Source organism: Betta splendens, chromosome 6 (assembly GCF_900634795.4).
Source record: "Betta splendens chromosome 6, fBetSpl5.4, whole genome shotgun sequence".
NCBI lineage: Eukaryota > Metazoa > Chordata > Actinopteri > Anabantiformes > Osphronemidae > Betta > Betta splendens.
This window is the reverse complement of record NC_040886.2, coordinates 16,800,043-16,813,642: the sequence shown is the minus strand read 5'-3', so window position 1 is coordinate 16,813,642 and position 13,600 is coordinate 16,800,043. Positions and strand designations below refer to the sequence as shown.

At 50.1% G+C, this 13,600-nt stretch overlaps 1 protein-coding gene across 11 annotated transcripts in view; it reads right to left on the bottom strand.

Moving 5' to 3' along the window:
• Positions 1 to 13,600, bottom strand: part of LOC114856831 (unconventional myosin-IXAa-like) — a 70,005-nt gene that overhangs the window by 48,151 nt on the left and 8,254 nt on the right. For all 11 annotated transcript variants that reach the window (XM_029152604.2, XM_029152608.2, XM_029152609.2 and 8 more), the window contains exon 2: positions 3,921 to 4,890. In XM_029152604.2, coding sequence (XP_029008437.1) covers positions 3,921 to 4,890 — 970 coding nt within the window. The remainder of the gene's footprint in view (positions 1 to 3,920; positions 4,891 to 13,600) is intronic.

Sequence of the window (13,600 nt, the reverse complement as noted above, 5' to 3'; positions counted from 1 at the left end):
CCCCGAGGGCCTGGCTAAGATCAAGAGGGGGGCATGTGGATGGGAACCATCTGGAGGGGGGGGGGTCCACTCAGCTACGTCTGCAGCAGGCAGGCGGGCTGACGGCCACCACCAGAACAAAGGCGGGCTGTGATCTGGCCCCGCGGGGCCCTCAGTCGGCCCGGACCCAGACACACGGAGCCGTAGAGGAGCTGGAGGACGGAGGGGCCGTGCTCCACCTTCAGTGAAGCGGGGGGGGGGGGTCGCTGTGTCTAACACCTGATCCGCTGAAACCAGGCGGACCCGGCCCGTCGGCTGTCCTCCCGTCAGCGCTCTCATCTCCACCGGCTCACATTACGCGCGGCAACAGCCGCGGCCGCCTGCGCTGCGTTATTGAAGACCATTTCATGACTCCAGCGGTGGATGGGGAGCATATAGAGAATGGTCACATGACGCCGCAGCGCCGGCGACACGCCCACGGCCGCCGATCGGATCGGCCACAAAAGCTGCTCTGTTGCCAAAAGGTCGCACGTCTGACGCCTGCAGTGGCCGACGCACCCTTCGAAGATGAGGCCAATCAGTCAGTACAACACAGCTCAACGTGCTCGGTGTGAGTGAGTCACGTCCAGAACACGTGAGATGGAAAAGGAGCCCATGAGAAGCTTGGATGAGAGCTTCATGCTAAAAGTCATCCATAAAAACATTGTTGCAGCAGTAAATGCTGAGTGAAATGGGCTTCACCTTCCAGGCTGCTGACCTTGGCTTCACCGGAACGCGGTGTGATGCAGCGCGGAGGACGACCCGGAGCCGGAGCGGAGCCGGAGCCGGAGCCGGAGCCGGAGCAGAGCCGGAGCCGGAGCCGGAGCCGGAGCCGGAGCGGAGCGGAGCCGAGCCGGAGCCGGAGCCGGAGCCGGAGCAGAGCCGGAGCCGGAGCCGGAGCCGGAGCGGAGCCGGAGCCGGAGCCGGAACCGGAGCCGGAGCCGGAGCCAGAGCAGAGCCGGAGCCGGAGCCGGGCATCGCACCACATTCTGGCTCCATCCAGGCTTTTCTGACACAGCTTTCATTTCCCAGCCTGCATCCTGCGCTTGCTTAACTCTCATTTACATGTCAATCACATGTAGAACTGGACTGAAATAATTGATTTATAATATTCATGAAGGGGCTTTAAAAAGTAATAACTCAGTCGTGTGCAGGTTCTGGGCGTCCTCCGTTCTTCCAGTTGGCAGTAAGCTGCTTAGGTGAATCCAAACCAATGACTTATCTGCGTCTACCGGCTTCTCTGCGAACGTTCTCAGATTGAAGCCCAGTCACTGGAACTCCTGCCAGGAGGACATAGTTTATCCTGAGAGCACTTTTCCATTTGGTTCCAGATCTTCTCTCAGATACTGGAGCAGTCGACTCAAAGTCACTTTTGGGTTTTGCCACAGTTTTATTTCCACATTGTTTCGTGTCTCTCTTGGTCGACTCTGTTGTCTGTCAGACTGTAGACGGGACTGAAGAACCGCTGCCTGTGGCCGCTGGGCCTGGCATTAGGGCGGTAGAACACCGCTGCACCGTAATAATGACTGGTCTGGACACGTGTTGGAGGTTCGGAGAGAACATTATGCATTTACACCAAAATTTGCGTTAAAGGATTTTTAAATGTATGAACCACATATACAACTAAGGAATGTAAACGTATCCATCCGTAAACACACACACACACACACACACACACACACACACACACACGCAGCCGCAGCATCTGAGCGAAGCGAATGGTTCTGTAATTGACATTACAACATGTGGAAACTGAAGAATTCGACCGGTTGGAGCTGGAGCTAAACTTCTCAAACAAACATGTGGAGCCCGGGGCATTCACAGCGGGCTGCCATGTGTCTGCATCCAGCTGCCGGTCAGAGGATGTGAGTATATTAATCTGGACGTTCGGTGAAAAGCACACAGGAAAAAAACAGTTCGTGTTAAAGGTTGTTTATAGAGTGTGAGCTCTGCGACGGAGGATTACACAGAGTTCCTGATTTTTATTAAAGAAAACTGACCTATTTTCAACTTAAAATACCTTATTAAAAATTAATAGATGTGGTGATGGTTCCATGTATAAATAAACAGGCCCGAATCCGTCTAAAACAGTCTTTGTGTTTACTCATAAACAACGAAAGATGACTTGATTATGGGAACGCAGCACTTGTCCTGCTATGACCAAGCAGATGCAGCAGCTTTCAGAATGACAGCAACGCCTTGATATTCACACATTACTGGAACCCATCTGCTGAGCTCCCACATATGTCTGTTAAATATGAAGCCAGACCCAGCACACGGTTAGCGTAGCTTTGGATAAAGGCTGGAAACAGCTGCCTGGCTGTGAAGATAAACACGTCTCCTCAACCAACGTCCACATTAATTAAAGCATCTACTGCACAATGAGTGAGGATTGTAACAAAAGTAACACACACGTTAATTAATCAGCATGTTAATTACTGATCCCCTATTTATAATTGATACAACAAACCACCAACCAAACATATGGTGTGTGTGTGTGTGTGTGTGTGTGTGTGTGTGTGTGTGTGTGTGTGTGTGTGTGTGTGTGTGTGTGTTCATTTGCCTGTTTATCTCTAACGTTTAACCGTTCACCTCATCAGGTGAATGATGAGGAAGTGATTACAAGCAGTTCTGTCCTGTTCGCACACACACACACACACACACACACACACACACACACACACACACACACACACACACACACACACACACACACACACACACACACACACACACACACACAGACAAAAGGCCCAGTTCCTCAGAATGGGATGTTCTGCACTCTGTGTTGTGACGAGCCTTTCGATCTGTGACAGGGACTCGTTCTCGTTTGTGAGGATCTGAGTCTGGGGTCTATGAATGTTTCTTCTCCCCAGACACAGATAGGAGGTCTGACGCTGCTTTATGATTTCCAGATGACACAACGTGTGCGCGGGGCTCAACGTGGGATGCACACGGACCCAACGTGCACAGCTGCACTCTGACATCACCGCCGTACGTCCTGACAGGAAGCTGTGAGCTGCAGAGCAAAATGGCTGCCAGACAGAACACGCCCACATGCTACCCTTGGATCAACCTTCCTAAAGATGAAATTCCCAATGAACTTCCATAATCCGTTATTGATTTATAATCCCGAGCGGATTAAACAACATTCCATTAGGTTTTTTTCATGCAAAACACTGCATATCTGGGTCACATAATATATAAAAAAGAGCCATATGTGGTAAAGCTGGGGCTAAATATAGACATGGCTTCATGTTGAGACATTCCAGCGTAAGGAGGACATGTCTATAATCCATTTCATGCCTCGTCCATTCCAGCACTGAGCCTGCTGACTTCACATTTCATCAGGCTTTTGTCACTTCCTTTACTTCAGTCACTTCTCAAACATCGGCACACGGGCAAAAACGACCCACAACTGCCATTAGCTTTAGGTTCAGAGTGGGAGATTTAAACCGTGGGCAGTGATCATGGATGGATTACGAAGGCGCCCAGAGGGACGGCCAGGAGCCCCCACGGTGCTCAGCTACAGCAAAGGATGAAAACAAACAACCACAAAGATATGCAAAACAAGGAAAAATGACCACGAGGAGACGCAAAACATCTTCAGCTACGGCTAAAATATCCTCAGGGACAAAACAATCACAAAGAGAAACAAGGAGACCACACGAAGGACAACAAGGAGCAAAATGACCCTAAATTAGCACCAATGACACCGCTGCATAGTTCATGGTTGGTTTTCTCTCTTTTGCTCGTGACCCATGTAGGTTCATGTACGGTTAAAATGTGCTACGTTATGAAACCAGTTGTGTGAATATTCATCCGAACCTCCACCACCGACTCCTCTGACTGTGATCGATGCCTTCACAGACTTTACGCACGCAGCCCAGTTGGTTCCTTACCTCCAACACGGGCCCCGCCCCCAGAATGATCTGCTCCACGCCGCTGGCGAATCCCTTCTGGCTGAGCGCAGTCAGGTGATGGATGAGGAAGTTGGTGCTCTGCGTCTTCCCAGATCCGCTCTCACCGGATATGACGATGCACTGGTTCCTCCGTCGCTGCAGCATGGCGTGATAGGCCACGTCGGCCACGGCATAAATGTGGGGTTCCAGCTTCCCCAGAGTGTGGTTGTCGTACAATTTGACATATTTGGGATTATAGATGGGCAGGAACTGGAAGGGGTTAATCACTATGAGAATACTCCCCACATAGGTGTAGATCTTCTCCTGGCGGAAACGTGCGCGGAGGCTTTCCAGAAGAGCGCGCTCCGTCAGCTCTGGGAGCGCGCAGAGGTCCGACGGGGGGTCAGTCCCTGCCGGCTGGGGGAGGAAACCCCGCTCCACCAGGCGCCGGCGCTCCTCCGTCACCCGCAGCCACATCTGCAGGCTCCCGCCGTAGTGGATGGACCCGTCCAGGTTCTTTTCCCGCAGCAGGAAGCGGTAGTCGTCGCCGCTGCCCAGGCCGCCGCGGTTCTCCAGGGCGCTGCGCGGCCACAGCATCATCCGCTGAACGGGGCAGTCGCCCGGGTTCAGGATCCACTCCTCGCCGCCAAACTCCTTCACCTCCGCCAGCACGTAGCATTTGGTTCTGTCCAGGTGCAGCCGCTCGATGAGGCACTCGATGGCCTCGGCGGCCGTGGTGTTCTTGCGGGCGGCGACGGGGCAGTAGATGGTGCCCTCGGCCAGGGCGCCCGGGTAGACGCGCAGGGTGAACTCCTGGTCCTCCAGGCGCCGCCGCATGCTGCCACTGGCGGCGGCCATGTTGGCGCTGCTGGCGTAGACGCAGCCGCCATCGTGCGAGCTCATGGTGGCGCAGCGGGTCCCATCAGCGCGGGGCTCTCGGGGCCTGTGGGGGTGACTCAGGACATCCCAACTGGAAGAGGACAGAGATGGAGATGGTTAGAAGCAGAACAAGGGATCAAAGGGCATTTCTGGCACAGTGAGTCACCGCAGGGTCAGTGGAGTCACAGCGATTTCATCTGTCCCGTGACAGAGATGATGGGATCAATGGGCGCTCTATGTTGGACGGTAAAGGGAACCACTATCGCACGAACAAGCATAGCCGCTCCGAACAATGCGGAACAGAAGCCGCTTCATGAATTTAAAAGCTACCGTCCACAGCTTATCAGAACCACATTGTGCGTGAGTGTGCACTCGTGATAATCCAAGCGCTTCAGCCCAGTGCCAAGATTAACAGCTGCCACCTTGCACATAGAAGTGGCTCTAATGAGAGCACAATGGTTTAACTCACCATTCCCCTGTTGATAGGCAACACACTATCAACACCACTACACACAGCCCTCAGTTCTACAGACTATAAAGCTTCAAATGGGATGTAGCTGCAAGAAAAAGGGAGAAACTCTAATCTACTAGTAAACGATACAAATAAAACAGAAACACACATTTCAAGACATATAAAAGCCTGAACAATGAAAAGTGACCAAACCTGCTACAAACAGGGTTGATCAACTGAATCTGCACATTCAACAAAGGATTTCTTTAAAAGGCAAAAGCAAAGAGGAACTTACTGTATGTGGACGTGATCATAACACAGACAAGCAAATGAATGTAAATGTGTGTGAAGCGCAGATGCAAACCTGCAAAGCCCAAACACCAAAAAAAGACCCAAATTAAAATGTAGGCCAGCGCCGAGACCACCGCCGCGGAGGATTAACGGAGCCCTGCCAGTCGAAGCTCCTCTCAATAATGTCTTCTTTCTGTCGCTGCTTTCTTATCTGGCCCCATCTCTCCTGCTGTTTCCTGCTCTGTCTCTGAATATTTACTGCCAAGACAAACATCACATCCCACTTAATTCCAGTATTGTTTATTGGGAACCACAATGCGAAGGTCGGAAATACCAGAATAAAAAATGCGTAACAGCCACAGACAACCAGGTAATAGGACATGGGTTCGATGCAGTTGTCCTCTAAGCGCCCCAGACAGATGCTCCTCTCCCTCCTGCTGTCTGAGTGATTCTGACCACCTACAGCAGTCTGCAGCAGCCCACCGCCACCAGACAGAGCCAGAGAGCGAGCGGACAGACAGCTGGGTGTCTGTAGGAAACAAAGAGGGGAACTGTGCCGGACGAAGCGAAGAGCAACGGCAGAAGAGAGGTGAGAGAGAGCGAGCGAGCGAGCGCAAGATTCCCCCCACACAGACGGTAATGAGCAGGTCGAATGGGTAACAGGTCAGAGTTCAGGTCCATTATGCAGTAATGTAAATACACCCTGTATTCAAGTTCCTTTTGGGTGTTTGTGGCGTCTGAATAAAGAAGAAGACCAACAGAGAAACCGCTCAAAGGCTCAGGTTTGAGCCAATGGGTGCCGGTCTGACCGTCCAGTGAACATGGGTGAAGTTTAAAATAGGAGGAACCTACCAGAACAGAACATGAAGAACTTTATAAGTCATTTCTCACTGACGTTTGTACAGAAATATTCATTGCTTTCAACAAAAAAGACAAAATATATTCCAGAATAGGTCTGAACTGATATTTGGGAAATGCCACTGCAACGCATCACAGATGTCACCAAAATAAAAGGATATGGTGGATTACCAGTTTAAAGGCTTGAGGGGCCGTCTAAATCCCTGCTGGTGGTTTTTATTCAGATACACAGAACGTTTAATTATCCACTGGTGTCTTGAAAGCAACAACCACGAGTTAAACTGCCCCCCCCGAATCCCATTTCTACTGGAGTGGAGCAGAAAAATCTCTGGACAGCAAATCTCCAGAGCAATTTGGAGAAAATAAACCTCTCTGCCTGCGTTCAGTAGCTCGTCTGCTGGCAATTCATCGGACAGCAGGACACGTCAGGAGGCACTGGAAGGTTACGCTGAACTCCCTGGGCGATCAGCCTTGTGCACTGATGGATGGTCCTCAGAGGTCAAAGGTCACCGTGAGGAGTTACGGTTACATACCAGCTAAAGGTCTGAGAAATCGCATGTGGAGCTACAAAGCTAGCTGCCAAATGTTTGGGAGATGAAAAAAATAAAAACCTTCTGGCATTTCCTTCTAACAGCTGCAATGCAGTGAAGCCACTGAGGCAGGAAGTGGACGGCGATTAGACACAAGTACAATGGATGGACGTGACCTTAATACTGTATGGACTGACAGGGTTCTGATGATGACGGATGAGAGTGGAGAGCGACGTGAGTCAAGTCTGGGGGCATGAGGTGAGATGAGAAGAAAGAGAAAAGTGTGGAGAGAGGCTGAAGGTGGAGGAGGCCAAACGTCTGCTACGTCTTGTTTTGACATGGAGCTCTGACAGCGTGTTGATATAAACCCATGAGCCGACGAAGCATCAGAATGGGAGACAGTGGAAGAACAGAGGAAGTCCTGATGAGAGCTGGCACTCGTGTGGCTGCAGGACGGATTCAGTCCCGGGTATAGACAGTCGGGTGAAGAGGGAACCACTCACAGCTCCCATCATAAAGAACGGTTGGACAAGTGGTTAGTTCTCAGATTGGCCTTGGATGCTTTCAACAATCACCATTACACTAATTATTGTCATCAAATACCCAGAACACAACCATGGTTTCTCCTCCACGATGTCCTCAGGTCTCATTTGCGGTTGCGTTTGTCCATTAGCTCTTGTATCGGGTTTCACGTTGAAACAGCATTAGCTGCTCCCCCTTGGCCTCCGTTCACCCGCGGTGCCTGAATCGTCTGCTTTATGAAGGAACGGGCTCTAATGTGTCAGTTTAACCCTTTCACGCCACACAGGTGCGCCGATAAACAGCTCCTACAGTGACTGTGCCGGTTACGGGTCAGAACCCGGGGCGATACCTCAGCATCATATCCAAATGAAAGCAGCAACAGGAGCTGCTGAGTTTCCAGATGCCGACAGGATCCTGCAAAACAGACGCTCCGTCCTTTGTTTTGTTCAGATTCCACGGCTCAGTGTAAATCTCCCACTGAAACGGGGCTCATAATAGCGGTGACTCATGAACGCCTCCGTCGGCCTTTTCTCTTAATGTTATTCGCCGCTCAAAACCCCACATTTGCAGATGATGGAATACGAGCTGATATTTACAGCGTCGCAGTAAAACACGCAGTGAACGACCGGGCTCCTAAAACAAACACATTACAGGAGACACAAAGCGGCAGCTGCCAGCGGCACCGAGATGCAGGTCTGCTAAACAGCTACGCCCCCTCCTCTCCCACAGGCGCTTCTCAGCAGCTTTACTGTAATAAAGCCCCAACTCACGCACAGACGCTGTTTTTATCCTGAGCTGAGGGTTGAAGCCGCGGCGACGAAGGCCTCGCTACAACAGGAAGTCCATGGTGAGGTCACAGGCTGAGCTGTGACTCGCTGCAGCAGTGAGTCCAGACTCACCTGCTCACGCCTCACTCACTCATCAGACGAGCTGACGATTAAGTCTCCATATATCATCTGCACCCAAAGAAGAAAGGTGTGAGTGATTTGCATGAAAGCAGCTCTGAGCCAACGTCACTTGGACCCGTGTCGTTTGGCTTTGTCTGTGTTTCTTCAAACCTGCTGCTGCTAAAAACAGTTACTGGTTTTTATATCTTTGAAGATCTAATTACTCTTTCCAACTGCGCTAATTTGCAATTTTTTATCATCATGCAAGAAAAGAATGTGGAGGGAGGTGTCAGAAAGGCCCTTTAGGTTTGTATAAAGGTCTGAAAGCTCCTCTAAAGCTCCTTCCTCCAAATAACAGAATCTGACAAGCACAAGCGGCGTCTGTGGAGGCAGCATCTGAACCGCCCTCATCCAAGTCAGTGAGTGGCTGAGAGAAAACAGTGGTCGACAGGGACTTCTGTGTCTGGAGGCTGGAGCCAAGAGAGGGCAGACACGAGCCGAACAGGCTGTGAACCTCTGGGTTCCAACATCATGACACCAGGACAAAGGGCAGCGGCCGCATAAATGTGAAGTATGTCGATGCGGGATTCATGCAGATGTGAAGCAGGGAGTTCATTTACTGCTGCCCCACTGGTGACATGTGGAGCAGCGGCGTTGTATGTGGTGCCCAGATGTTTTACACCTACACAGGCAGCGTCTGTAGAACCAGGCTGCAAAAGGCCTTAGTCAGCAGATCTATCACATGCAAATATCTGCTGACAAAAACACCATTTGGCCTGATCCTATAAAACATATACATGTTACATTGAGGTGACTGTAAATCGTGGTACTACAGCTGGACCACCCTTGACCCCTAGACCAACTATAAATCCATGGTTCTGGCACGAGCGATGAAGTAGTTTGTTTAAGGTCCAGAGTCTCACACTGCAGCATTTACTAGTCTGAACGAGTCAGTGTACTTGGGAAGTTAAAGGTTAAAGTCTGAAAAAACGCCAAATAATAAAAGCCTGTGTGTGAAAAGTGGTGAATTCCAGCAGAGCTCACAGGAACTGAGCCCACACAGACACAAACATCTGCCAGAAGCTCGAGCACTCAGAGACAGAGTGCCGAGTCATTCAGTGCAGCGCCATGAAGGGTGTGTGTGTGTGTTTGTGTGTTCGTTTGAATGTCAACCTCATCATCATAGAATGACCATGCTCTCTCCTTCACTGCAGTGCTGCTCTTTTACTCAATCTGTGACCAAAAGGAGGAAAGGACAGAAAAGTCATATACAGTATGCATCGTCTTTACACACGGTACCGTGTGTGTATCTGCTGCCGTGTTTAAGACATGATGCAGAGGCAGTCAACCATCCTCTGTTCTGTGTCCCGGCGGGGGATGACATCACCACGACCCCCCCCCCACACACACACACACACACACTGGAGCATCAACGTCCAAAACACACCACTTTAGGGAGCTGTATTGATTAAAGACCCCCTTCAACCAATTAGACATCAACTAAGCACCTGTCGTCATGGTTACTGGCTGATTTAAATCAATTCATGACATGTGCATCTTATATCCTCTCAGTGATCTAGTTTTCTAGCACTTCCATCCATTACGCCCTTTCCTCTGTTATCCCTCTGTGGACGGTGGGGCTGGTTTTTATCATAGCTTTTCCTAAACCATTCTCTTCATCTGTCTCTTTTCCTTTCAAATCCATCCTTTAAAGCTCCATAACATTCAATTCAATTCATAACATTCAAAAGGTTTCATCCTAAATATGTGAAAGGTTTGCATAATAGTCTTGATCATAATAAGATCGCTTAAGACCGGAACAACCTGCATGAGAGTAAACACGCTGACAGGGAGAAGCTGGACTGAATATTTAACCACAGAGTTATACATGTTTATAAATCTATGGATCCTACAACACAAGCTTCGTCAATAAAATAAGAGAGATGCTCCTAAATGACTTGAGTCTATTTTTAAAAAAGTACAATAAGTAAATACAAGTCATTACAAATATGAGTGAACGTCACACAAAAGAGCATTTATTCTATGTCATGATGCCGTTCATAAACCCCCCACGAGTCACAAATGACTTGAAGTGATGAGCAGCGAGTCGTTATTGATCTGAGCCTGGTGGAGCTCCCTGCATGGGGTGGGGTGAGTCCTCCAGCTCCTCTAGCTCCTCTAGCTCCTCTAGCTCCTCTAGCTCCTCCAGCTCATCCAGATCCTCCAGATCCTCTACTGTAGCTCCTCCAGCTCCTCTAGCTCCTCCAGCTCCTCTAGCTCCTCCTGCTCCTCCTGCTCCTCTACTGTAGCTCCTCTAGCTCCTCTACTGTAGCTCCTCTAGCTCCTCTAGCTCCTCCAGCTCATCCAGATCCTCCAGATCCTCCAGATCCTCCAGATCCTCCAGATCCTCTACTGTAGCTCCTCTAGCTCCTCTAGCTCCTCTACTGTAGCTCCTCTAGCTCCTCTAGCTCCTCCAGATCCTCCAGCTCCTCTATCTTCTCTATCTCCTCAGCAGGAACCGAGCCTGCTCCTGTTTGAGTTTTTCTATTTGCCGCTGAGGCAGATAGGGTTTAGAATAAGTGGATGTGAGTCAATTGGACCCGGGTCAGGCCAACAGAAACACCAGGCAGCTTTGCTCAGAACAAGAAACGCTCTGCCCACACCTCTGGCTCCTGACGCACGGTCAGCTGATCGCTGTCCAGGAGAGTTGTTGCTGAGGTATAGAACTACTGGACCCCACACAACGGTGGAAAAGAGGAACACAAGAACTTAATAATACGAGCAGGAACAACAGTCGCGCTTGAAGACCCGCAGGCAACCAGCCGCTGCAGTGACCCAACATCAACAGCCCTACTTTCCAGGCAAACACCAAAACCCCTAAAACCTCAGCGGGGTCACGGTGCCGCTAATGGCTCCATCATCCTCATTGATTCTGCACTTTCCACTTTCCATGTGCTGGGATTCGCGTCTGCAGCACGACAATCAATACAAGTCTCCCCGTTTCGTGCATTAGATGACAAAAACACTGATTTCCAAAGAATAACATGCAGGAGTTTTACTCCTGCTGCAGATTGAAATGTCAGGAACAGCGTAGCTTCGGCTAAATAATCTGACATGTGGAGAATCTGGCATCAAAACATCAAATTAAGTCTAAACAGACAGAGGAATTCAGAATGAACAGAACAACAACCTTTAGCTTTAGCGCTAAGCTGCAGCTTATTACTGTTCATGAAAAGGTCTGCAATTTAAAACAGGAGCAGTTCGTTGCCAAAAAGGATGCACCGACTTTTAACCCTTCGTTTGCATGTTTGGAGCTTCCGACTGATGGTCCTCGTGCAGTGTAACGAAGGCTGCGGCGTGTTAGCAGGATCAAAGCGAAGCCCGTCTGGCCCCAATAACGGGCCTCGCGGCGCTGGAGCAGCTAGAACCAAACATGACGACATGGACAGGATGTGCACATGCTTTCGATGCTGATGCTGAGAATGGCTCCGTGCCAGCGCAGGCCGTGTGCAGCTGAATGGACAGGCAGCGGCTGAGCGTGGGCCACTTCCTGCCTCGGCCCGACTGGAGGACAGAACGGAGGAGCAGCGCGTGAAACCATAGAACAACTGGAATTCATTCATTCATTCATTGACACCCTGCCACAGATCACATCCATCACTGACTTTTATCATCATTAAAGGAAACAAACAGCATTTCTCATTTTTATTTCAACAACAATTTCTGAGACTAAAAAATACCAAAATATTAACTTGAACTGAGCACAACCACAGCTGGACTCCATCGATGAAGCCTGATAAAAACAGCAGACAACAGAGTGCGTCTGCCTAATATTAAAGCTGCCTAAAAGCTATGCAAAAGTGAAAACAGGCCAAATGGTCTTTGTATTAAAGGACATTTCCAAACATTTCCTTGAGAAAACCGTGCACACAAATCGTGACACACTTTAATCCGAATACTGCCTTTTAAACCACAAAACGCAGCGGTATGAAGGTCCAGAAAGAGGTGAAGCATTGGAGCATCCTCCGCCCATCCATCCATTAAGCTAACGGCTTTTTATCACCAATTCCAGGAAACCTACAGCCACAGATGTTGCATCACAGCAGCTGCAGGGTGAAGGAGTTGGTTCAGAATGCCGGACAAAGCCGTCTGAACGTGACTCATAGTAGCAGCATGCCGTGGACTGCAGCAGAAGCAGACGAAGATGAAGATGAAGATGACAAGCGGCTCCGGGGTTCACTCGCGTCAGTGACTCACGGGTCTCGCAGCAACGCGCTGCTGGAGAAGCGGCGTCGCGTAAATGACGAGAAGAGGAAGCGTCACCATCTCCACGGTCCAAGGACGAACGGAGCAAGAGCAAAGGGCGCGGAGGCCGTAGCAGGCGGCCATGACGCTAGCTCAAGGCTAAAATAGCTAGCTAAGCGCGGCGGCCTCGACCTCTGACTCAGCAGACGCTGAGTTCACGTGTCATGAAGTGTGTCGGGAAGGAAAGTGCTTGCTAGCGTTTCTGAGGACGACTGGCCACACAAAGAAGCCTTCATCCTGCTCATCTCAGTCCTCATTCAACCACAGCAACCCCCCCCCGCCATCCGAAGGGAAATGAGTCTCCAATTAGGGAAAAGGGGAAGACGCTTCAAGGTCCTCTTTCGGTGCTGCTGAAACGAAGACGATAAGAGGCGAGGAGAAAACGCAGCACTTTCACTTCCACCTCGGAGCTTTCAGCCGCAGGCCTCAATGTGTGGCGTTGGCCTCCTCTACGTGAATCATTTCCTGGTTCGATCAGCCGGAAAAAGATCAGCAGAAGCTCGTCCTATCCTCAGCTCTGATTATTTCTGATTTAACTGATCTATGCTGTTTTTCTCTACACAACAAGCTCAAATGCAAAACTATGCACAGAGTAATTTGTTCCTGAACTGGTTCTGCAACCTAAAAGCTGTGATGACCACCAGCAGAAACACAGAAACGCTCTCTGACTTACACTAACAGCTTTAGAGTTCCTCTCTGTGGCCAAGTGATTGTTACCAAGCGCTGAACACTCCGCTGCATCCCATCATTGAGGAATGAATCGGGCGCTGGAGCGGAGTTCAGTTCTGACCCCGGAGGCTAAGAGACGGATGCAAAAGGCTCTTTAGAGCGACAACGAGTCCACTCGGGGTCATACGTCAGCGTCTCACCTCAATGAGATCAGCTGAGCTGGTTGGAGTTACTCACTCAAAGCAAGAACAGCCTCAAACCCAAACCAAACACATTTATCCAATATAT